This window comes from Lepidochelys olivacea (assembly GCF_965140295.1).
Source record: "Lepidochelys olivacea isolate rLepOli2 genome assembly, chromosome: 1".
Lineage (NCBI taxonomy): Eukaryota > Metazoa > Chordata > Testudines > Cheloniidae > Lepidochelys > Lepidochelys olivacea.
In genome coordinates, this window is record NC_140411.1 from 220,437,107 (window position 1) to 220,463,512 (window position 26,406).

The window sequence follows — 26,406 nt, forward strand, 5'->3', positions numbered from 1 at the left end:
ATATGAGGCCATATGACATTCCCATAGGGAAATTAGAGCAATGAGGATTACACAGAGCATTACTGATGCTTCAATGTCAAATTTGGAGGATATATTGCATGTGGCTTCCCAAGGGGTTTGTTCAAGGTACAGCACCACTCAATGTTTCAATTTACAGCTTGGAGGATAAAGAGAAGATTGTGCTAATCACACTAGCAGGTGGCACAAAGTTTGGACAGAATCCCGAATAGTTTGATGGGTATAGTGGTTGCACTTGAAAACTTTCCACTTGTGCCTCAGTATTTACTCCAAATATTGAGGTAACATTGCCAAGTTAGCTACGGGAATTGGAAAATGTTTAGGTGCCACCACTATATAATATAACAATAATCATCATAAGTGTGCTGGTGACATGGATTGAAAAATCCATCAAGGCAATTCAATAAAGGCAAACGTAAAGTGGTTCATGGAGGAAGACATAATTAATTGCACACATTTTAAATGGAGGGACATTGGCTAGGCAGCCATCCTGCAGTTAAAGCAACTCCAGTGGGATATAAATTGAATTCTTGTCAAGAATCTGATGCTACTACAAAAAAGGCATATGTTTATCTTGGGTTGTAGTAATAAGAATGGCATAAATCCAGCAAGGTTATTATTGTGCACTGCCCAGCAATGCTTAGGGATTAATCGGTTTACTGCAGTTCTGAGTGCCATATTTTAAAAAAGAGACACAAATTAGGAGACTTCAGAGGGAAAAACATACAGTTTTCTACAGATATTAAAGCACTTTTACAAACATGGGTAACTGTCATGATCCCCATTTTCCAGGCGAAGGAACTGAGGCATGGAGAGGTTAAATGACACGTGTAGGGTCAGGCAGAGTTAATGGCCAAGCTGGGGACAGGAGCCATGACTCTTAACCCCTCATTTCATGCCCATTAAAAGACTTAAAGTAAGACTTATGTAGAAAACTGGAGAGAACTGAGCATGTGCAGTCTGTTGAAAATATGATAGAGGTGAAAGTTATTTATCTATAAATATGAGAAAGGAGAATTTAAAAGAAGACAAGGATCAGTAATTCCCATTAGTTCAGTGAGGAAAAAATAAGGACATCTTCAACTTGAAATCTAGTCTGTTTAAAAAAAAAATTAAAACTCATTTCAAGTACAATACCTACCCTTGAGTCCCTCTGTACATTTTTGTGCTTTTATAGATGGAAGTTCCTATTTCAGAAAATGTTTCTTTTTCCTTTTTATGGGTGAAACACCCACATAAATGAAGGCAAAACTGACTCAATGACTCATGATACAGAGGAAGCCGTGAAACCAACCATAATCAAAAAGTGCTCTCAAATAGACAGACTAAACGAATTGGTCTATTTCAGTTACAGTTGTCTTAGGTGCTAATTCTAACAGCAGGTATACTTTTTCTACCACAAATGTGAATTTTAAGTTGGCAGTGTCTCTTGAAGTTGCAGCATGTGAAAATTAAGTAAAATATCTGGAAAATTATTATAACTCTCAGAATAGCTCAGTCAGTAGATAAAGCTGCCTAGAGAGATGGTAATGGATAATTAATTTAATACTGCCATAATAATGCCGGAGGATGGATTAGGTGACCTAGTTCAAGGTTCTTTCCAACCCAAAGGAATCTATTATTCCAAATATAGCATTTTGGTTAATTAGTTTACTCTCTCATTTTTATACTGTACTATTTCTTAGCTGATTATCTGCAAGTAATAAGGGCCATTAAAATTTATTTAAATAATCAATTCAATTAGATAATCAACAGTTTCAGATAAATGTGGGGGGCTGGAAGTGTCAGCAGAGTTTTGAACTCTGCAGGAGAAAGGCTTCAGCCTTTCACTTGCAGAACTTATCCGCTCTACAGGAGCAAGCTGAAGACTGTATAAACTCTGCAGGAAAAAGTCTCTCTCTTGTAGCACTTACAAATTTTGCAAGCTAAAGTGTTTAGGACTTCAAAAAAAGTGATGATCTGTGTTACAACTTGGCCCAGTCCCCCTCTTGATGGTCACCAGTCTGTTGTAAGTGGATCCAGCTCCTTTGTCCCATGTGCTTCAAAGCCCCCTGAGCCTGGGTACTCTAGTGGCTATTTTTAGCTCTGGGTCTGTAGGGCACATTCTCATGCACAGACCTCTTGTCTTAGTCCTTCCTTGGAACATGGGACTCCTCAGTCCAGCCTCCCTGATCCCTGAAACCAGTGCCACAGATCTCCCACGCCCTCCAGTTGCTTACACATGGTCCCCCAGAGTTCCACCTACCTGTGGGCAATCTGGCTTTTAGTTTCACTCCTATGGGGACACTGGGACAGGAAAACAAGGAACACCCCATGCAGAGAGACCATTGTTCCATGGGATTGGTCGGCAGTTGAGAGACAATTAAATTTGATGGTCCTAAATCAACGGTGCTCAAACTATGGGACATGGGAATGTGCGAGCTATGTGCTTTTTTGTGTGTGTGGTTTTGTTTGAGTTTTTGAAGAGCTCTGGCTGTCAGCCCCAGATGCCTGGGGGCCGTGCAGAAGGGCCATGCACACCGGGGAGGCGGGGATAAATGGGACAGACAGAGCCCCGCCTCCCAGGCTCTCCTCCCCACCCGCTCACACTCAATTGCTCACCAGGAGATGGTGGGGCTCCAGCTGTCAGCCCCAGGATAGCAGCAGCAGCACAAAAGTAAGGGTGGCAATGGGGCACTGAGTCTACTGTGAAAAGTGATCTTGACAAATAGCACTTTTCACATTGCCTGCCCCACTTCTCCACAGCTGCTGGCACAGTGCTGCCTTCAGAGCTGGGTGGTGGTATAGGTACTTGTGGGGGAGGGGGAGGCCGTAAACAACTACAGAGACAAAGAAGGGGGGCCCAATCAAAATTCTGTTTGAGAACCACTGTCCTAGATAGTGCCGTGATTGCTTCTCAGTTATAGCTATTCAACTAGCGAACAAGCAACTTTCCTGGGCAGGGTGGCTGTCTAGAATTCATCACAGGAATCTTGCCTTCGGCAAGGTTAGGCATGAATTCAGCCCCTAGTATAAAATGGATGTCCTAATCCAAAAATGAAGGTTACAGTACAAAGCAGAGTTCAGGATTTGTCCCAGACACATCACAGAGTTGACGGAGGGTGTAGGTGGGTCATGATATTTTCATAAATACAGAAGGACATTTATTGCCAGAATATCAACATGTGAATATTTGTTGACAGAATTTGAGAATTGTAGTACATTTTCCAGGTTAGGATAGAGAGCAGCTACTAAATAAGGCACTCCACCTACTCACATCTGCCAGACTTTTTTTTTTTTTTTTAAATACCTGCTCTACTTGGCCTCCTAGATCTGATTCAGCATCATTCCAATATGGAAGGAAGACAGTGTGATTTGTAAAAACCAATTCCTACTTCCAACTTCTTTGTGCTGATCAGGTAGCACAAGGGGACAGCTGGGCATTCCCTTTGCATAGGTGAATGCTGGGATAGTTTAAAGCCAGCCTCCTACAGCATAGGGGCATATTGGTGAGCTGCAGGGGATGTGACCAAAGTGTGCTGTGCTCCACTGATCCTAGATAAGTGGAACCACCTCTGTGGTTGTAGTAACTTGTGCCAAGGGCCTAACTGGCTCCTGGCTGCCAGGATTGGGAAATGGGATTGAGAGATGATGGAAAACCACTATGGAGAATAGAAAAAAAGATGGAAAGCCACTTATGCCCCACATCTCTTCAAGTGTGTCCAGAATAGATCAGGTGCTATCAAAGATGTAGTCTGTACATTTTTAAGCCAGGAAGGAATAACTGAAGGACTAGTTTAGACCTCCTTTACATTACAGAAGTAACTCTGCTGAAGTCAATGACTCTGAGTCTCCAGTTTTATGCTGAAATACACAGATGTTAATGAGAGGATAACCGGGCCCAGTAGAGTCACATGGATGTAAAACTCATGTGAGAGCAGAATCTGTCTGTGAGTCTCCAACAGAGATATGGGAAGCAGCACAGCATTTGATATAGGACACAAAAGAGCGCTAGAAGAAGGTCCTGGAGGCATACGAATTCTGAAGGTTGTTTTAAAAGTACATAAAATATATCAGTAATTTCATATATGTGAATTTTGGAATTCCCTTTCAAAGGAACATATTGTTGTCAAAGTAGGTAAGTCATGGAACTGATGAATAATTGCTTTTCCAAACAGACAAGTACTGAAATGGTTTGGATGTAGACACAACTTGAACAGTTTGGAAGCATATTTTTTCAACTGCGTTTGGAAATTTTGCAACACGCTATTCATCCTCTTGAGTTCTTTAATGATTGGCTTTTTTGGGGTGGTGGTGCTGGTGGAGGAAAGTAACAGATTTTCCAACAGATTCTGAAGTAATTGGGATAAATTCAGGTATTATTATGTGTGCTATGCAGTCTATTACATATGACCTCTTTCTTTCATATTTTCACATGGGTTTAGAGAAAGTTTCACATATAATACACACACTTCACAGTTTTCATGCTAAGATATCACCCTCTCCATGGTGGGACTGCCGATAAAGCTTTGATTTATCTGCTGTCTATGGTTGCATGTTTTGTACAGATTCTGCTGTGTTCAATAGATTTTATTTCTGTTCAGTATGTCTGAAGTCTTTAACACAAAGCTCTCCTTTGTCCTGTTCTTCTTTAGATTGAATGCTCCAGTATATCTGACTACTCAGAAAAAATTATCAAGGCGAACCACTTGGACAACAGTAAGACATCTAAGAATAGTTTCTGTGAAAAATGGTGGCAGACTGGGGCCTGCACACTCTGATTGATTTCTGTTGTGTAGTTTACATGTAATTGATGGTTTGGTACATACAGCTGATGATTGATGTATTTCGATATAAATAGAAAACAAAAGATACCTATTTACAGCTCTAGGCACCTGGACAATTACTGAGAATCACTATCCACGCTGGTATAATCACCCAGGAGCACATGAGTGCTTATATGCAATGAAAGTAAATGAACCTAACTAGCTGGTAATTCAACGTAGCAAAATAGACCCAGATGCTACCTTCAGTGATTCACTCAATCCACAGCAAATAGATGACCTTTACAGAGGCTTTTTCAAACTGGGGTTGGGGACAAGTTCAAGAATCAAGGGGCCTCTCATGGAAGGTATGTCTTCATTACAGAGTGAGCCATGACTAGGCTAGCCCTGGTAGAAGGTTCCCTAGTGCAGACCCCTACCGTGTGCCAGACCCATGTAGCTGAATCCACATTGGTGCTGTACTAAGTGCTCCTGTGCTGGGGTAGACTTTTGGCAGGATATTCTGTGGCTCTCAGCCCCGTACTAAGCTGTGCTGTTGCCAACAGACAGCACTCTGGGGGGACGATTTCTCACATGGCATGTCTATTCAAATCTGGGGAAGCACAGCAGAACTGTAACAGGCAACTTGGGGTTTAAATGCCGAGCTAGTGTAGGTGACTTCCAGTGCAGAAGAAGTGAGGAGGTCGAGAGCAAGAAAACATGGCCGAGGTGGAATTGTGGGAATGCAATGGAGGAGTTGATTAGCCTGTGTCCTCACTGCAAAGTAGATGGGTTGCCAGCCTGGGCTGAGGAGAAACACAAGCTCAAGCCCATGCTGGGCTCAAGCCCAGCAGCATATGCTAACCTCAGTTTAAAGCACTCTCAAGCATGAGTAAGAGGTTCTGTGTGGACGACAGGGGGTTAGGGTAAACACCCATGTTAGATCCCAGGCTAACTCTCCAGTGAAGACTTACCCTGTTGGCAGTACACTATCTTCTCTGCCAACCGGTCTTCTCTCCAGTAAAACTTTCATTGACTTGAACTATAGTTTTGCCAGAGAAAGATTTGCAAGGCTATTTTTTAAATGTTAAAAGCAGCTGCAGTGGTCTCTGCCATGTAGTCGGCAATACCGTCCATGACTTCTTAATCTATACTGACATTTAGGGAGCTGTGAGTGGTGAAACTAAACTGGTCAGTCTGGGAGCTATAGAACTAGAGAGAAGAACCACAAGGTCTGTCTGTGTCCAGTAGCTGAATCCAGTTTCTTCTCAAGCATGAAGGCTCAAGGTGCAAAAATTTGGATACAGATTTCAACGTGTTCATGGGTGTTTGGATCTGGGGGGTGTGGGGAAGGTTGTTCAACTTATCAGAGGGGTCACCAAATGAAATTAATAGGCAGCAGGTTTAAAACAAACAAAAGGAAGTATTTTTTCACACAATGCGCAGTCAACCTGTGGACCTCCTTGCCAGAGGATGTTGTGAAGGCCAAGATTATAACAGGGTTCAAAAAAGAATTAGGTAAATTCATGGAGGATAGGTTCATGGAGGATGGGCAGGGATGGTGTCCCTAGCCTCTGTTTGTCAGAAGCTGGGAATGGGCAAGAGGGGATGGATCACTTGAGGATTACCTGTTCTGTTCATTCCCTCTGGGGCACCTAGCATTGGCTACTGTTGGAAGACAGGATATTGGACTAGATGGACCTTTGGTCTGACCCAGTATGGCCGTTCTTATGTTCTTATATAAAGATGGGGGCTATTTGAAAAATTCTAATCTAGAACTTGGTTCCAATTTCAAACACACTTGATGCTTGGGAGGTGTTCAGCTCTGAGGTCTGGGATATTGATTCAGAGCTACTTCTAGTGTTATGTACAGAAATCTGATAATGAAACAGGACTGCTACAAGCCTTCTCTATGGGGTTCAACGACTGAGCAAATTACCTTTTTTTCAGATAGATCCATCCCTAACCTCTCTGAATCTGTGATCCTCCATAATGAACAATTTTGGCCTAATCGTGCTGTCACTAACATAGGTGGAAATCATAGGAGTAACACCACTGACATCAATTAGTTCACACCAGTGTAAAACCCAAAATAAAACCCTCTTTGTTTACCAAGACACACCATTCTCTAGAGAGTCCAAAGGCCATAGTCTGCTCTCGGTTACACCAGTGTAAATCTGGAGTCACTCCAATGAAATTAATGGAATATCTCCACATTACACTGGTATAAATGAGAGCAAGCCCTGACTCCAAGGATCCCTTTTCCTCTCCTAAAACTCATAGAAGCTTTAAATTTAAAAAAATCCTTTAAAGTTAATTTAGACTAGAACCAGTGAAAGAAGCTGAACGGACAGCTGTTTACCAAAAACTAGGTACAACACAGCTAGCGGCAGTGTAAACTTCCCCCACACTATGCCTTTTAAAGTGTTTTACATTAGCGAAGGTTTGCGGCCCAGGTTGTGTGTGTGTGTATTCATACATGTATATATAAAAAAATTCCGTTTCTAGGTCTGTCATTCTGGCAGCTGTCAACAGTGCTAAAATTCACCCCAAAGGAATCATCAGGACTGTTCTGACATGTGATAGAAGTAGGGTACCTGAGTGTTGTAGCAATCATATTATGGAAGGATGAAATTCACCTCTGTGCTTCATTTAAATTTTAAAATAGAGTTTAAGTGGGACATTAAGCTTGTGTTGGCTTCATTGTTACCCAGAATGATGCATCCACATAAAAAAATTCAGGCAAACTCAGGTTTCAGAACCTAGTTTTCCAATGCCAAGTTTTCCAAATCATCTAACACAGCTTTAATATCACATAGTTCAACTTAATGCTGGTCAAACAGTAATCTCCCACCCACCATGATTTCTGATTATTTTTGTGAATAAAAACATTGAGTTCTGTTTGCTAAGATTAATGGGTTTCTATTATTTGGTATGCAGAAGTATTTGTACTAGTGCTAGGTGTTCAGGAAAGTTTCTGTGAATCCTAAAGGTTTTACACATTTTAGCACAGATAATGATTTGTCTAAAAATTAATATTGGAAAGTGCATTCATATCTAATCACTACAATTTTTATTCTCCTGTGTCAAACATTTCAATTGTCCAGTCAGGGAACAGACCCAGTGCCATCTCACTTCAGTAACTATCCCAAAACACAAAGGGTGTATTGTAGCAAAGGGAACAGTTTGCAAACAACCCATAGTTTGAAAAATTATTTGTCCAAACTATTTGGAAGAAAACTTAGAAATAATTAATATTTCTGGAGAAAGTCAGGACTCATTTGTGAATAATTTGCTAATTACAAAGCGAGCTAATTATTTGTAACAAATAATGCAACCAGATCTAGATCACCTCTAGCATTACTGTAAATAAAATATATGCTCTCATTTACACCAATATTATCATGGTGCAATTCCATTGACTTTAATAAGTTACTCCTGGTTTTCATCTGTGAAAGTCAGAGGAGAATCAGAGCCTACTTGTGTCCTTCCACAGAAGTAAAATGAAGCACTTACATTACTTTATGCATACCTGCTATTATGATAACAAAATAAACAGATCAAGGCTGGATTTTGCTGTAAAGTTAGGTTTATTCAAACCAAATGGATTACTTAATCCACGTGGTGCTGCGAATTCAATTAGCTTCGGTGATTCACCTCACCCCCTCTACTTCCATTCTTGGTTAAAAAAGAAAGTGAGAGAGTATTTAGAGAGGAGTACACCTTTGAATTAGAAGCGGCAGTGGGAAAGAATGCGTAGGTTGTTCCAATCTGGTTTGTATAACTCAGTGTACTTGGAGGCAGGTATATTAAATTGAAAGCTTAGGTGGGATGTAATTTAAATGAAGGCAAATAGAATATACACCTAATATGTATTTCTGCATAATCAAAACCCTTTTGAAACATTTTTAACATGAGTCAAGGGTTGTTTGATCCTTTTTCAAACAAGAGTTTCCTAATTATTTCATAAGATTTAGAGTGCTTATGGAAAAAATGACAGAGAACTTGCTACCAAAGTAAATGAGTATAAATTGCCAATGGTGGGCCATATTCAGAGCTGATGTGAGTGCTGTTCCCAAGGAAGTCTGTGGGCCAAATGCAGTGGCCCATACAGATGAAAGTGGAGGGACCATGCATACATGATGTCAGAATCATTCAGTGACTATATAACTGTGCCCTTAACTAGGTATGATCCACGTACATTCCTTATGTTAAAACTCAAATAACTGAACCGTAAATGCCTTGTAGCAGCAAAACATGATCCTTGCACTTTTGCTGCCTTGGGGTATGACTTACATGTGCAAGTTGCATGTTGTAAAGGTAGGTAAGAAAGTACTCTGCAAGTGGTAAAGCAGTGTCACTTGCATTCATTTTGCATTCATTTTGCACTACAACTCTAAAGGGGTAGAGTAAGTGTGTGTGAGTCTGTGTGTGTTGAGGAGGGGTTGTAACGGGAAGAGAATGTAAGATAAAGGAGGGGCTCTGCTTTATTTTAAATGCTCCTGTTAATTGCTTTCCTTGCTACAACCCACTCTTCTTCCCCGCTCAGTGTAAGCGGAAGAATCAAGCTCTGTTTATAAATGTTGGCCCTCATTTTGAACTCATTGGTTTTCCACTAATGTAAATTAATGGATCTCACTGATACTACTCTTTATTCACATTGGTGTGGAGACACAGAGTCTGGGTCTTTGTTCAGATGGACCTACCTCATCCCCGGACTGGAATTTCTTCCCCCCTTCACAGAATTTTACTGCAGGAGGGGATGATCTGCTATATTATTATTCTTTGTTGATCCACGTGATGTGATTTCGCCCCCCCTTCAGTGACTTGCCGGCAATTTAACAAGCTTCACTGTGTGTTCTCCCTGCAGTCTGCAAGTTAGGTCTTCAGCCACTCCAAACTTAATAACCTTCTCAGCTCCTTGAAACTAATGGGCTGCTGACAAAACACCTGACAGGAATGTTTTTCAAAACAGCCACTGTAGATAGCTGAGGAAAGGCAGCCAAGTCCAAAACTGCTAGCAAATTCTGAGTGAGGTGCCAATGTGTTGTGAAAGAGTCTGTCAAGAAGCAGATGATTTTGGAAAGCAGGGCAGGTGTTTGTGCAGACTTTTATGTTTGTGTTCCGCGGAGATAAAATTACCTCTCTCTGCTGAGTGAGCTGTCCAGGATTTTTAAAGAAAATGGATCTGATTCTCCTCAGTGTGAAGATGGAATAATACTTTGAAAGTTACTGCAGTCCCAACAATGCACATGTGGAGTAGATCCACTGAAGTACCTACATACCTTAGCAGGTCCAAGATTTCATTTTGCCTGCTCATTTTTCTGGGATAGAAAACTTTGTCTAACAACGGAACTGCAACCCCAATCAAGCCTTTCTAACCTGACCACAAATGGGCCAGTCAAATGTTGACGTTGTTTTCTTTCTTCCAGGTTTGAAATGGAGCAATTTTTTAAAAATTGTCATGGATTTTGTTAATCCATCGTTTATAGAAAACAAAACGAATGAGACATTTTTTCATTGACTGAAAAATAGATTCTGAGTAAACAAAATACTCTAACGATCATGTCAACAATGTTTGATGATTTTTCAATTATTTCGATTAAAATGACATGAAAAATATTGCAAAAAGCAAGAATCATAAAAAGTCAACAGGATGCGTGGGCTGGTTTTTTTTTAGAAAGCTCATCTGGAGATGAAAAAAACTTGTTCTTGCACATTTTTGACCAATTCTAACAAAGTCCCATTCAAGTGGCCCTGCTTTACCATTTACAGTATATTTTCTTACCTACCTGCTACCTCACTAAAAGAGGGAGTACCCTCTTTTCCTTTTTCATATCTTCTTTTTTCATCCACGTTGGTCTGTATTTCTCTTTGGTGGGGGAAAGAGAGTTAACAAAGCTCAGCATTTTTAAGTAAGCTGAGAACTTTTCGCTGTAACATCCTTAACCTTTCCGTCACTGAAGACAAGGCTTAAGAAACAAAGAGGTTTTGTAACTTGCAGTGTTTCCCGTGGACATAAATAAACAAAGCAGGGAGGCTCCCACCTTGTGTAGTTAGAGAAGTTAAACCTGCAATTGTTAAAAATAACATTATGGCACAACACTTGCTGGAGATGTAAATAGGACATTAAATAATCATACAATAAAGACCTGCTGATCCTTTGCTTTCCCACTGTCATGAGACCCAACCCTTTCCTAGCTGCCTGACCTCTTGCAACTCCCTGAAACTCACCTAAGCCCTCACTCACTGCCAGTTGCCTCCTCCTCTCTCTCTGGACATCTGCTCTCTAGCACCTTCCTCTGTTCTGTGGTCTGGCTTGCCCTTCCGTCTAGACTTTCCTGACCAGCTACCCTGCTTGATCTGCCTCCCAGTTGCTGATTTCTAACCCATGCTTCGAACAACCTGTTTTAAAAACTGAAGCATTAATTGGAATAATAAGGTATCAAAATCTTAGGAAAAAGCCCTTTGTGCTGACACCTGGAGTTGGGAATTAAGAACACAAATAAGCCAAAAATTACATCGAAGTTCAAGAAAACAGAATTCTTTGTCCTGGGGCTTTCCATTTTTTCAATGGACTCAACAACTCACTCTTCAGCCTGTGGAGAGCCCAGCCATGATGAAGAAGATGGCATGTATTAATAAATCTTCTTCCTTGATACTTCACACCCCTTCTCAACTTACCAGGAAAGCAAGAGCTAATAATGTCTACCAGTCATGGATATAAGGATAGACAGAGAGGAACAATGCATGCTACAAAAAGAATTGAAGCTACAAAATGTACTTATCTCAGGGATGGCTGCACAGATTGAATATGTAATTGAAAGCATTATTATTCCAGAAACACGGCTTGAATGACAGAAAAATCAGATATGTTGTCTCAGTACGAGAGTCATTAGGATGTCAGGATTAATTCCCATCTCATTTGTGGAACCTTTTTTCCCCTGTAAATTGTTCAACTTAACCCCCTGCCTATACTATCTATGGTTGTCCATCATAGCGTAGACAAGGCCAGAATGAAAAGGAGTTGTTAGTCTGTGTTTAAAAATAAAATTACACTTCAATGACTGAAATTTAGATGGATTTTTATCATTTCTTTTGTTGGCATCAGAAATCACAAATAGGTTCTTCCTGGAAGCTGCCAGATATAAGAAATAATTTGTGTAAAAAACCCCCCAGAAGATCCTTTTCTTCCCTGAACTAGTTTCTACAGGCATAAAGAACAGAAATGAGAGATGCAACAGAAAAGATGTCGTTAAAGAAGCAGAATCAGCTCAATTAATTCCAGCTGAACTTTAAGTAATCTTCAATACAAGAGTCTTTTCCCCTATGTTTTCTTGAACTTTAAATCTGAAAAACATCTGTTAGGGAAGGTAAAAGAAGGAAATGGAGGTCAGGATAGAGAAAGTGGGTCCAAAATAGAGGGATAATAACCAATTCTGGAAAAGTATACACCATTCATAAAGAAATCAGGTTAGATGTGATCTGAAGAATTTCCAGTTCCTAAAATTGCTGTGAAAACTGCAGTCATTATTTTGTACGTAAGGCTGAATATTGTCCTTGCTCTCTATCCTTTGCCCTATGCACAACGATGCATCAGCACATAGAAAGAAATATGTTTGTGAAAATAGCTCAAAATTACATGAGCCCAGGATAAAATGGACTACATTTCATTTGAAATTACAAAAATTTCTCAATGAAAATACTTTAATTGAAATTTAAACATTCTCCTGCAACATTATAAACCCAAATGCAAGAGGTTGTTCTTGTTTATGAGGACCAGGAAGTGAAACTAACAAGTCAAAATTTCACTGTTCAAGGTAAGGTGACAAGCAAAGAAATTAAAAACAACATAAAAAGCAAAAAGTAAATTAGAATTGTCTCATAGAAATATTTTCCAGTTTAACCCTTAGGATCCTGGGGCTGAGAGGTGAGGAAACATCTTATTAAATGGCTTGAATTTCCTAACATTTTTATACTAGCTGAGTTGCCCCATAATCCCTAGCACATAGCTGCATGGAATCCAAGACAGTTCTCTAGTTATTGTAGTAAGATGTTTGAGGTGTCTGTCTATAATCTCAAGTTTAGTGGAACAATTGCTATACCAGGAGTCGGATTGTTTGCCCATTTCTGCTGCTTTGTGGAGATGGAGGTTTGAATCATTTCTTGCCTACTAGCTTGAAGACCTTGATGAATTTGGGAGTGGCAGTGAGGGACATATTAGCATTTTCAAAGATGGAAGATGGGGGTGGAAGACATCTTGTGCTTCCAGAAACCCTTATGACAGAGCTGGGTATGGTCTGTAAAAAGGCAGCTAGGGACAGACTGAGGTTGGGGCAAGGGAATGTGCTTGTGAGAGAGAGGGCAGGGTAGTGGGGATGGGTCTAGAACTGTTTAAACTGCAACATGCCCAATATAGATCTCATTGACATGCACCAATGTAAATCAGGAGTAACTCCATTGAAGTCAACGAAGATAAACACATGGCAAAACCATGTGAGATCAGACAGCTCCTAGCTCCATGAATGTTGATGGACTTGGGCTGATGAGTTGCCAAATAGTACTAGAAATCAAACACAGCCTGAGGTTGGGTGTATTCAGGGTTTTGGGTGAATTCTTTACATCCCACTACTGAAGAGGTAGACATATGCCAACTTCCAAAGGGCTGGTAATCGAAGATATTGTAACAGGTAAGGAATGTTTTTTGAAATAAATGTTGTTTATCTTGACAGCGTCCCTTTACATTGCTACTAAGGGTATATCTACACCGCACCCCGTACGTGTGGCTACACGCCATAGTGAAAATCAGGCTGTATCCACACTACGGTGTGTAGCTCCCTGTGCAGGGAAAGGCTTCAGCAGCTCCTTGTGGTGGGGGAAAGCAGGCTCCAGCAGCAGGGAGGCAGCTGGACACTACAAGGCTAAAAACAGGGAAAGGCACTGCTTGGGCATGTAGAAAGCCCCATGTAGGATGCATACATTAAGGGTCTGGCATGTCTTTACTCTACTTGCCTAAGCAGCACCTTACACCATCTGCACTGGTAATTATACCCATGCTAGCGGGGGAGTGGGGAAGGACACAGGACATAGTGTATGCACTCTACATGCTGACGAAAGGAGTGTGCACTGCAGACATACCCTAATGATTCTCTGTTTATTGTATACTGCATGGGCCTGACCCACTTCTCCCGTATACTGGTTTATTTCTTATTCGTGTAACTTCATGAACTTGAGTGGAGTCACTCCTGATCTACACTGCAGAGAGAGGCGAATCAGGTCCATATATTTAAATCAAAATGAAAAGCAAGGGTAGAATGACATTCACCAGTGAGGTACTTTTAATCAGGCTTTTATTATGTGAAACATATTTCTTTTGGATTCTTTTTTCAGTAATCACAATATTTAAAGGTAAAGTGGAAGAAGTTGAACTGCCTGAGGATAAAGTAGACATCATCATCAGTGAATGGATGGGTTACTGTCTTTTCTATGAGTCAATGCTAAACACAGTCATCTTTGCACGAGACAAGTGGCTGGTAGGTGCTCTGCATGTCATACTCCTTGCTGGAGGTCTGATCATTTATTTTCCAATTGCAAGCTCTCCTCTCCTACTACCACCAGCATCAAAAAGACACAGTTACGTTCAAGTGCCCTTTCTTAGGCTTTATTAGAAAGATTAGCATGGGGAGCTCAGTAAACGGGGAAACCTTTAATTTTAAAGGTAAGCTTTGCTTTTGAGTGACAGCTAGTACAATTCCAATCAACTCTATTTATCTAACAACATTGCTGCAGGGTGCAAGAATCTCTGAGATATTAAAAGCCGATGTGAAAATCTGAAGGAGAACAATAAAGGCATGCGGGGGGTGCTTGTCTGGTTTTTGTATGTGCAGTTCAAAATGTGATGTCTTTGTCAGGTGAATAGATTACGAGATCCATTTCCCCACAATTCATCAACAGAAACCTGGAGGGCTTATGTTTCCAGACCGGGCTGCTTTGTACGTGATAGCAATTGAAGACAGACAGTACAAGGACTTCAAAATTCACTGTAAGTACAAGTCTAATACATTCCTCCTGTGCGATCAACTCCATGAAAATATTTTTATTTCCCCATTCACATTGTTATAGAGTAGCCTTTTGGACTGTTTAAAATAGATACATTGGACATGATTCTCCTCTCACTTTATCTTAATTTTACACCAGTGTGACTTCACTGGAGTTACTCCTGATTTACACTAGTGTGAGGTTAGATAAGACAAAACCCTCAGGTGGCTTTCTTACACTTGGTGTGTTATTTGCAAACTGCATGAAATAATGAGAAAATGCACTGCCATTTTAAGAATGACTGTTCGTTTTAATAGGCTGGATCTTCAGGTGTGTAAATCAACATAGCTCTGTTGACTTCAGTGGAGTTAGGCTGATTTACACCAGTTGAGCATATGGCCAAAAGTTAAAGCTATTGCTTGCTAGGGGTTTTATCAGCCTCCGTGGCTGTGAAAATACATACTGCCCCTGCTGATATTAGCATTTTGCATAAGCACATCTTTATTGTAGCCTGATTCTGGTCTCCCTTAAACTGACATAGATCAAGAGAAACTGCACTGAAGTCAATGGAATGACACCAGTGTAAACCAGGTGTGAGATCAGAATCAGGCCAATTGAACTAAATTGAATTGCTCTTGAATTAGACTTGTGTCAGTGAGATGAGAAACAAACTCCTTCTGTTTATATAACAACACTCCCTGATTTCACTGTCACATTCTATCAAGCCCATAGCTCTCACTCCTTGAATTTCAATCTATTTTTTGCAGTAGGAAGATGGTGGTGGTGGGGTGCCATTCTTTGTCCTGTATTTGTTTTACATCATCCAGTGTTTATTTGCACCCGAGGAGAGCAGCAATCCTGCCACACTGCTGCAAGCTCCCCTCTGGCAAAGTCTTGTTATAAGAGAAGCTGCTGAGAAAGTTAACGGAGTGTGGGCACTAGGTCACAAATACAATATCCAGATGAACACAAAGAAAAATTCATTAGTATCGAACACTGTATTAAGAGGCAGGGGAAAAACATGAATAGCAACGTTGTAGGTTGAATGTCTGATTGTTCCCCCACCTCCAAAAAAACCCCAATTACCTGTAATCTTCCCTAAATATGAATTTTCTGGATTTTAGAGTTTGGGATTTTTTTAAAAACTGCATCACTCCATTGTGCTATCTAGAGCAATTACCATAAAAATCTACACATTTGACTGCCTAGAAGTATGCAGTGTTGTGGTAGCCTAGAGGCAACACTCAGGTGAAATTTAAAATTTTTATTAAAGCTCATGTTAAAAAATTATATAATACACAGGTTAAGAAAAGAGTGTCTGTACATCTGAGTATAGCGCTTAGATTATCCATAAATACAAAGTTTGTTTTTAAAAGTCAAAAGATACATACAGTGCATAATCAGCAATAACCCAAATTAAGGTGGCCCTTAATTTCACTCAGCTGCCCTTGTTGCCAAGAAGGCTAACGGCATTTTGGGCTGAATAAGTAGGGGCATTGCCAGCAGATCGAGTGACATGATCATTCCCCTCTATTTGACATTGGTGAGGCCTCATCTGGAGTACTGTGTCCAGTTTTGGGCCCCACACTACGAGAAGGATGTGGAAAAATTGGAAAGAGTCCAGCGGAGGGCAGCAAAAATGATTAGGGAGCTGGAGCACGTGACTTATGACGAGAGGCTGAGGGAACTGGGATTGTTTAGTCTGCGGAAGAGAAGAATGAGGGGGGATTTGATAACTGCTTTCAACTACCTGAAGGGGGGTTCCTAAGAGGATGGATCTAGACTGTTCTCAGTGGTACCAGATGACAGAACAAGGAGTAATGGTCTCAAGTTGCAGTTGGGGAGGTTTAGGTTGAATATTAGGAAAAACTTTTTCACTAGGAGGGTTGTGAAGCACTGGAATGCGTTACCTAGGGAGGTGGTTGAATCTCCTTCCTTAGAGGTTTTCAAGGTCAGGCTTGACAAAGCCCTGGCTGGGATGATTTAGTTGGGGATTGGTCCTGCTTTGAGCAGGCGGTTGGACTAGATGATCTCCTGAGGTTCCTTCCAACCCTGATATTCTATGATTCTAAGGTGAATAGATTTAACAGTACAGTTTAGATATTAGCATCCAACTATCTGGGTACATCACTCATGAAAAGTTATACAGAGTGTTTGTTATGGAAAGCAAATATATTTCCCTATTCTCAGCATAGTGAGTACAGCTATAACGTTAACAGTTTGCAAGGGAACTTGAAATCTTTACAAGTGGCCACCACTGTAACTATGAAAGCTTATTGGTACAGCTGGTCAAAAATATATATTTCACATTTTTGAAAAATGAATTTTATTTGTCCAAAATGTATTTATGAAAAAAGTTTCTAAACATAATTGTTCATTTCATTTTGACGGGGAAAACCATAATTTTACTTGAAAAAAGAGGGTAGCAAATTAAAAAAGCAAGAGTGAGTTGCCCCCCCACCAAAACAAAAGTTTTCAATAAGGTTTTAAAAAACTGCATGAACATTTACTAAAAAATTTTCATAGAAATTTTTATTTTGGCTGCAAAGACCTTTTCTGGCAAAAAGAAGTTTCACTGGAAAATTTCCAACCATCTCTACTCTTTAGGGCCATGTGGTATATAGGAGCTTGGAAGAGAACCAGTGGGCTCAATCACCAGTCAGATGCACACACACAATTCCTCCTTATCGGCTTCATCCCAGTCTAACAACTTGACAAATCCCCCCTCCCACCCTCCCCAAAAAGTGTCTTGATTTTTCTGACTTAAGTGCAGTCTTGGGTAGGCCTTGTTCTTCCATCAAAGGATACAAGTAACTCCCACTGAGCTCAATGGGAGTCATTAGCACCACAGATAGGATTCAGGATTGGGCCCATTACAAGGGTCATCTATAGCAGTGGCTCTCAATCTTTCCAGACTACTGTACCCCTTGCAGGAGTCTGATTTGTTTTGCATACCCCAAGTTTCACCTCACTTAAAAACTACTTGCTTACAAAATCAGACATAAAAATTCAAAAGTGTCACAGCACACTGTTACTGAAAAATTGCTTCCTTTCTCATTTTTACCACATAATTATAAAATAAATTAATTGGAATATAAACATTGTACTCACATTTCAGTGTATAGCATATAGAGCAGTATGAACAAGTCATTGTCTGTATGAAATTTTAGTTTGCACTGACTTTGCTAGTGCTTTTTATGTAGCCTGTTGTACAATTAGGCAAATAGCTAGATGAGCTCATGTACCCCCCAGAAGACCTCTGTGTACCCACAGGGGTATGCATACCTAGGGTTGCCAACTTTCTAATTCCAGAAAACCAAACCCCCTTGCCCCGCCCCCAGCCCTGCCCCTTCCCGAGGCCCTGTCCCCAGTTCACTCCATCCCCCCTCCTACTGTCACTTGGTCACCTTAACTGTCGGATACTTCCCATGCTTGCGGGCCCCTCGCCCAGGGGGCTGCAATGCTGCTGTGCCCGGCATGAAGGTTGAGCCCCAGAGCAAAGGGGCCGGAGGGTGGTCGCCTGGCACTGAGAAGGCTCTGCTCTGCCTGGGCCCCGGGCTGCTGGCTAAGTTTTACTGTCTAGTTTTATTGCCTTTTTATTTTCTCTTTCTGATTATGATATTGCCCGGGAGGACTCCCCTCTTCCAGGGGCTGCCTAAATCACTCAGCTGGGAAGGGAGGAGGGTGGGCTGGTGGGGAAAAGATGCTGGGGTGGTGGTGGAGGAGAGAGGATGGGAAGGGAAAGAGACCAAGGACAAGAGTAGGGTGGGGGTGAGAGTGAACAGTGAAGGAGAAAGGAAGGGGTATGGCAGGGCAAGGGGGGTGAATGGGGATGCAGGGGAGACATAAGGTTACAGGTACATGAGGCTGTGGGGGTCATAGGGGTGTATAGGGACATAATAGGAATGCAGCAGAGTATGGAGGTGAATGAGGTGCAGGGCTGTAGGGGGTGAGGGACATAGTGGGCAGCTCTGGGAGGTGGAGAGATGGGTGGGAGAGCACTGTAAGGGGTACAGGGATGGGATGGGTAGGGGTGGAGGGCAGGGCGGGATGGGATGGAGGAGAGATGCAGGGAGGGGGGTGCGGGGTGGGACAGAGAGAGATGCAGTGATGGGGGGATGGGGGTGTGGCGGGTTGGGACAGGGAGGGATGCAGTGAGGGGGATGGGGGTGCAGGGCTTGGTGGGGAGGAGTTGCCCAGAGTCTGGGGCTGCTAGGGCCAGTGGTGGACTCAGGAGGACTGTCCCAGGCTGGGGGGGTGGGGGGCGGTGCTGCCGGGGCGGAGGCAGTGCTGGACCGGGCCTCTCCCCAATTCCCTGAGATGGCTGGGCCAGGCACTGGGTTTGTCTCATTCTCCTCCCCTCCCCTCCAGCAGCCCCATTCCCAGCACTCGGAGACAGGGATACATACCTCGAATTCCTAAGTGCTGGCGATGGGGTGACCGATCATGGTTCTCTACAGGGCACGCGCCGCAGCTCGAGCCCAGCCACAGGAGAAGCGTGAGGAGAAGTGGGCCTCTAGCACGCGCCATGACCCCTCAAAGCCACCTGCTGAGCGTTCATGAGTTGCGCAAGTTTGGCCCCTGCCCTGACCCTGCTAATGGGAGCTGCGCCTGCAGGCAGGGCAGTAAGCAGACCCCCCCCAGCCGCCCCTAAGCATAGGAGCCGGACATGCCGGCTGCTTCCTGGGAGCCACGTCACGCGGAGGCTAGCAGGGAGCCTGCCAGCCGCGCCACGCAATGCTGCCAACTGGACAGTCAAGAGCCCAGTCAGTGGTGCTGACTGGAACCACCAGGATCCCTTGTCGACTGGGTGTTCCGGTCAAAAACCGGACACCTGGTCACCGTACGCATACCCCTGGTTGAGAACTACTGATCCATAACATCCAAAGTAAATTGTCATCTCCTCTTTGTCCAAAGCCAGGAATATTTTCAGATTTTTTTTTTTTTGGTTGCAGAAGCAGACAAAATCCCATAAAATCATAGTTACAAAATGCTGTATGAAGGACACTTCATGTAAAATAACAAAACCTGCTTCCTGTCACCCAAAAAAGCACTCTCCCACTTTTTTACCCCCTCTTTCTATCCTGTTTTCTACTTTCCCTTCTATATCTCGATGTCTTTTCTTCAGGCATATTCAGTGTCCTTGTTTCCCCCTGATGTATTGGTCTGTACGTTTTTTCATCCCTTTTAAATGTGTCTGGTTCTCTTGCCCTCCCACACCCCTGCAAGCCTATTTTCCTTCAAAACACTTTTCTTTTCTGATATCACCTTTCTTCCTTATTTATACTACCAGTTTTTTGCTATGTCTTCTTTACTCCTTTCCGTCCCAATCTCTTCTCCCACCTCACTATTCTCTCCCCTCTAACTCCTCCCTAGTATCTCACTTTACTTTTATTTCTCCCCATTACTTTGTTCTTCTTGGGATGGGAACCAGAGTTTCTCACATGCGAAATGCAATGATGGGTGTTTCAGAAGGTGTTCAGAAATCACGCCCCCACCCCAAATCATGAAATTGGTTTAAGAATAATTATTTTTTGGGGGAAAGGGAGTATTTGCTTTCTGATCTGTGATCCTTTAGGATTCATATTTTCCAGCTTTTTTTATGGAACCATGAGGGCTATAAACTTGGCACTTAAAATGAAAGCTGAGATTCTCCTATAGTAACGTGACTCAAGGAGCTGGGGCTTTCAGAAAACACACCAATACTGGGTGAGTAAGGATAGAAATAACAACAAGAGGGTGGAAAAAGAAAAAAGATTTGCAGGGTCACCCCCACCTCCCAAAATGTGGGCAAGTTGACAGCCCCATCAAAGGAAACCATTACCAAAGAATCTTTGCCAAATATGTTGCAATTTAGAATCATACTTACAGACCTTTTACTATTGCTGCCAATTCTGTCCCTGCTGGGAATTCCAAGAACTCAACTGCTGTGCTCTGAGAGGAGAAGCTTTTGCAAATCTGCTCCCTATCATGGTCTGCCAATTTATCTCGCTTGTTCTCATACATAATAATATTTTTAAATGCTCAAAGTACTTTTCCAGCCATTCATCTACCCAGTACATACTGCAGCCCACATGACTTTTGTAACTTTTAGTTTAGACTTTTAATGGGGCATTGCGGTTTAATGGAATTTGACTCATCTGGTTCAGGAGGGTGTAATGTGAGTTTGGTTTAAAAAAACAAATCCAAAAATGTAACAGTTCTTTGTATTTTTTCACAAAGAAATGTCAACCATAAGAGCAGAGCCAGTGTACTTTCCCCCTAGGGGATCATTTGTTCAAAGAAGGAAACTCAGCAAGATAAAAGGCACTTACTGGTACAGTCATCAGAACAGTTCAAATACCCAGTGAGCTCAACTCAGCTTTCAAGCTTTTTAGAAGGCAATCTGTCATGATGTACTTGCATTAAGGTCTTGATCCTCCAAACACTTAAAGATATGCATAACTTCACTCTCATGACTAGTTCACTGACAGGATAGGATCATGTTTTTGCAGGATCAGGGCCTACGAGATTAAATGTTATCTAGAAGTCAGAGCAAGGGACAAGGATCCAGGAATGGATTATTGAGTTCTATTCACAACAATTTGGCTGACTTGCTGTGTGATTTTGGGCAACCCATTTAAATGCCTCAGTCTTTAAAAGTGCCACTGATCTTGGTTTCAGAGGGGTAGCCATGTTAGTCTGTACCAGTAAAAATATATAGCACATGAAAAGATGTGGTAAGACAACTTGGTAAGGCAACTCCCATCTTTTCATGTGCTGTATATTTATACCAGCTTACTGTATTTTTCACTCCATGCATCTGATGAAGTGGGCTATATCCCACAAAAGCTTATGCCCAAATAAATTTGTTAGTCTCTAAGGTGCCACAAGGACTCTTGGGTGTCTTAATTATTGGGGAACCCAAAACAAGAGGCCACATTTGAAATTGTTTGCCTTGATCTTCCTGTGCCTTATCTGCAAAATGGAGATAATGCCACTTACCTATTTAACAGGGGTGCTGTGAAAGTTAACTAATCGGTTGTGAAATGCTTTGAGATTCTGGAACAGAAGCAGCTATGCAAAGTGAAAAAGATTTATTTATTTGTTTTGTATTACTTCTCACCTTTGACACATCCATTTGCATTGACAGGGTGGGAGAACGTGTATGGCTTCGACATGACCTGTATTAGAGATGTTGCCATGAAGGAGCCCTTGGTCGACATAGTAGATCCAAAGCAAGTGGTGACCAATGCGTGTTTAATAAAGGTTTGGTAATTCCAAATGTACTTAAATGTGAACGCTTAACACGTACTGTGGCATTCTTTGGAGATGCATTATTTTTTCTTTAACACTATCTTTTGGGGCTGCTAACAAGCTGCAGATACCATCAGTATGGAATGTGATAAAACTAAGAGGGAAAATAATCTTAGTTTTCATAATATTCAGTATAAGCATGTTGCTCATGTCGGGTGTCATCAGCTCAGCTAAACATGAATACTAATACCTTGATCACATATGGTACTACCCAAATTGGGAGATGTCACCTGAGAGTGGGATTTTGTGCTCATCTGGCTGCTGCTATAAATGGATCTCCAAACATACCTTCAAACTCGCACAAATTAAATATAAATCTTTTTTTTGGGGGGGGGAGGGGTAATTAGTGCAAGTACTGGATAAATGGAGACATTGTATATATTTAGATATGCATTTTAATTGTTCTTCCTCCCTGTGAACAGATATTGCAAATTTGAGATGAAAAGCCACTGGGGAGAGGTGTTAAATGGATTCAAGTTACAGTGAAAAGATTAAGGCACCAGATGATATTAAGTCTGCTGGAATAACTCCAGTTTTACCCCAGTGTATGAGATCTGCATTTGGCCTTAAATTGTCAACATGATTTCTGTAGCCAAGTTCTCACTCTTTTTCATACTGGAACCTCCCAGCACTCTTCTCCCGTCTAGCTTGGATATAGCTGTGACCCAGCTCCTATTTAGCAATATGTGAAGGGCAGGGTGGTCACAACCTACTGACGACTGTTCACAACCTCAGGTTGAGAATCCATGATAGTTCATAGATTCTAAGGCCTTTTCTATGCTACCAGTTTACAGCGCTGCAACTTTCTCGCTCAGGGGTGTGAAAAAAATAACCCCCTGAGCGCTGCAAGTTTCAGCACTGTGAAGTGGCAGTGTAGACCGTGCACCAGCACTGTGTGCCTGGCGCAGGTAGCTATTCCCCTCATGGAGGTGGGTTTTTTTTATAATGCTGGGAGAGCTTTAACATTACTAGTGAAGAGATGTCCTTAGGCTAGAAGGGACCTCTGTGATCATCTGGTTGGAACTTCTGTATAACACATGGCATAGAAGTTCTCAAATTCCCATTTTTTAGGGCTGATCCTTGTAGTCCTTATTCCCATGAATAGTCCCAGGGAATTCAATAGGGCTACTTGCATGAATAAATTCTACTTGCATGAGCAACGGTTTGCATGAACCAATTCTACTTTCCCTATTGTTATCTGTATCTCTGGCTGGCTAGAGGCAACGTACTGGGTATTTCTATAAACAAAGAGCAAACAGATTACTTAAATCTGAATAATATTTCAGATTATGAAAACAGGAAGGAACAAAAGTAAAAGCTGTATGCAGGAGCACAGCGTGTGCATTGCTGTATCTGCACTCAGCTGAACATGAGATGGCTGGCCGCCTTTGTAGAAAGCACAGGCCGTAGATATTTAAAATCATAGCACACAGGAAACAAAGTTAGCTAAATAGGCTACTGCACACACGATAGTTAAGATGGAATATAACTTTAAAATGAACTTTAAATGAACTAAACAAATGATGGATATATAGTGCAAGAACATATGGTTGAATAGCTTGATTTCCTTGGTACCATGTGACAGTTGGCCCAAATCTAAAACCTTTAGCAAAAACTCATTGAAGTCAACAGGGTATAGAAAGACAGACTGAGTTGCTGGTCTTAAATTTGCTCCTATTCAAGTTTGTGCTATGCAAGCTAGTACTGGAGAGGGGGAGTAAGAAGTAGCAACAAACCCACTGTCCTAAGGCTTTTCACTCCAATGTTAGCTAGAATTTTCTACACTCCAGTTAATGCCTCTCCAGTTAGCTGCCCAGAGTGTTTGGATTAGCAGCACAGAGTAGGTGAGTCCCCAGTGTATTACTAACTCAGTTTCAGCAGCTCTCAGGCTTCAACCCACATCCCCAGACAGGCCCGCTAGCTGGAGTTTAAAGCACCACTTAGTTTGAGCTAGAGATCTGTGTGTGTGCACAGGAGTAGAGCTATGGGCAACACTTAAGTTATACATTGAGTCAACACTGCAGTGAAGACAAGCCCTTAGAAAGAAAACGAACACCCCTTCTGTGAACTTTTCTGGAGTGGTCTTAAATTTAACTGCTTATTTTCAAAACATAAGGTGCAATAAATTCTGCATTCACCTAACGTTACAAATGTTTCTTCCTTATATAACACCTTCCTCTGAGAGAGTCCACCCACTTGCATCTGTCATGAGGACCATGCCTTCTGAGCAGCAGGCATCATGCATTCAGCAGGGTTTAGCAGATTTTAGAATCAATGAATAGTGCCCCCACCTGGGGAAACAGTGTCAATAACCTGAGGGCAAGCTTTAGTCCCCCAAGGAAATTTTACAGCATAACTAGGGCCCTGTCAAATTCAGGGCCATGAAAAACACATCACGGACCATGAAATCTGGTCTTCCCCCCTCCCCCCCGAAATCTGGTCTTTTGTGTGCTTTTACCCTGTACTATACAGATTTCACGGGGGGAGACCAGCGTTTCTCAAATTGTGGGTCCTGACCCCAAAGAGAGTTGGGGGGGGTCACAAGGTTATTTTAATTGAGTCACGGTATTGCCACCCTTACTTCTGCGCTGCTGCCTTCAGAGCTGGGTGGCTGGAGAGCGGCAGCGGCTGACGAGGGCCCAACTCTGCAGGCAGCAGTAAGGGTGGCAATACCATACTCTGCCATCCTTACTTCTGCTGGTGGTGGCTCTGCCTCCAGAGCGGGGCTCCCAGCCAACAGTCACTGCTCTCCAGCTGCCGACCTCTGAAGACAGCGCCGTCGCCAGCCGCAGCGCAGAAATAAGGGTAGCAGTACCGCAACCTCCCCTACAATAACCTTGCTACTCTCCCCTCCCCCCATTCCTTTTTGGGTCAGGAAACCTACAATTACAACACTGTGAAATGTCAGATTTAAATAGCTGAAATTATGACATTTATGATTTAAAAAATCCTATGACTGTGAAATTCACCAAAATGGACCGTGAATTTGGTAGGGCTCTAAGCATAACATGCTTAGTAGGAGCCATGCTAGACTATCTAAGGGCCTGATTTTTCCACCCTTACGTTGAAGAGTGCCTTATTCTATAATAGCGCCATTGGAATCAATGGAACTAATAGCTAAGTCAGGTACTACTCAATGTGAGTAAAGGTCTCAGACTCTTGTCCTAAAGTAGTTGTTGAACTTACAATCTGCTCAGTGAGAACACAGGAGGTGTCAAGGTGGGCTTTATATATGGGTATATTTAGCGAACTATTTCCTGTGTGATGTCTGATTAGTTGGGGATTGGTCCTGCTTTCAGCAGGGGGTTGGACTAGATGACATCCTGAGGACTCTTCCAACCCTAATATTCTATGATTCTATGAGATTTTAAATCTAAAAAAACCCTTAAGAAACTGTAGTAAAAGGAAAAGGAGGACTTGTGGCACCTTAGAGACTAACCAATTTATTAGAGCATAAGCTTTCGTGAGCTACAGCTCACTTCCTCAGATGCATATCGTGGAAACTGCAGCAGACTTTATATACACACAGAGAATATGAAACAATACCTCCTCCCACCCCACTGTCCTGCTGGTAATAGCTTATCTAAAGTGATCATCAGGTGGGCCATTTCCAGCACAAATCCAGGTTTTCTCACCTTCCACCCCCCCACACACAAAGGCTGACTGAACAAATATGAGCGCAAGCAGACTGAGAAGGTGGCTCTCCATATGCTGACTCCATAAAAAAGTTTTGGGAACCCACAGCAGTTTTGAGGCTTATCTCCCATCTACTCATAAAGATAAGGTAGGTTGTCATGACCCCCAGGACCTGTTCACAACCTCTTGAGGGTCATGACATCTGGTTGAAAACCCATAGTCCACATAAACAGCCTTTTCAGCAGGTCTTCCTCATGCAAGGGCTAATGCCTAAAACACACACTGGGGTACCGAACCATGAGAGTACGCAGTGGGAACAAAAAACCTGGCTTGTGTTTTCAAGTGTCTCATGATCTGTGGTGTGTCCATTTTTGGGTTGTCCAAAAGGGGGACCTGATTTTCAGAGGGCAGGGGCACAATACTTTCTGCATGGAGCCACATATCCCCAGAGAGGGCTCTGGGAAGCAATGAGCCTGAAGGAAGCACAATGCCTCTAAGTGCCTAGGGAGTTTGGCCACGTGCCAAATGTGCTTCTGCCCATATCCCCACGCTGCAGGAGTGATTTTGCCCCAAGGAGTCTGTGGGAGGGACTGAACCATTCCCCTTCAACACCAGGAGACAACTCGAGAAGGGTCCCAACACAAGTTCCTTTCTCCCCACTCCTCTTAAAAATAAA

At 42.2% G+C, this 26,406-nt stretch overlaps 1 protein-coding gene across 1 annotated transcript in view; it reads left to right on the forward strand.

Moving 5' to 3' along the window:
• PRMT8 (protein arginine methyltransferase 8) overlaps positions 1-26,406 on the forward strand; it is a 99,804-nt gene that overhangs the window by 59,758 nt on the left and 13,640 nt on the right. Inside the window, exons 4-7 of the mRNA XM_084617801.1 lie at positions 4,653-4,716; positions 14,151-14,293; positions 14,715-14,802; positions 21,931-22,046. Of these exons, the coding sequence (XP_084473927.1) occupies positions 4,653-4,716; positions 14,151-14,293; positions 14,715-14,802; positions 21,931-22,046 (411 nt within the window). The remainder of the gene's footprint in view (positions 1-4,652; positions 4,717-14,150; positions 14,294-14,714; positions 14,803-21,930; positions 22,047-26,406) is intronic.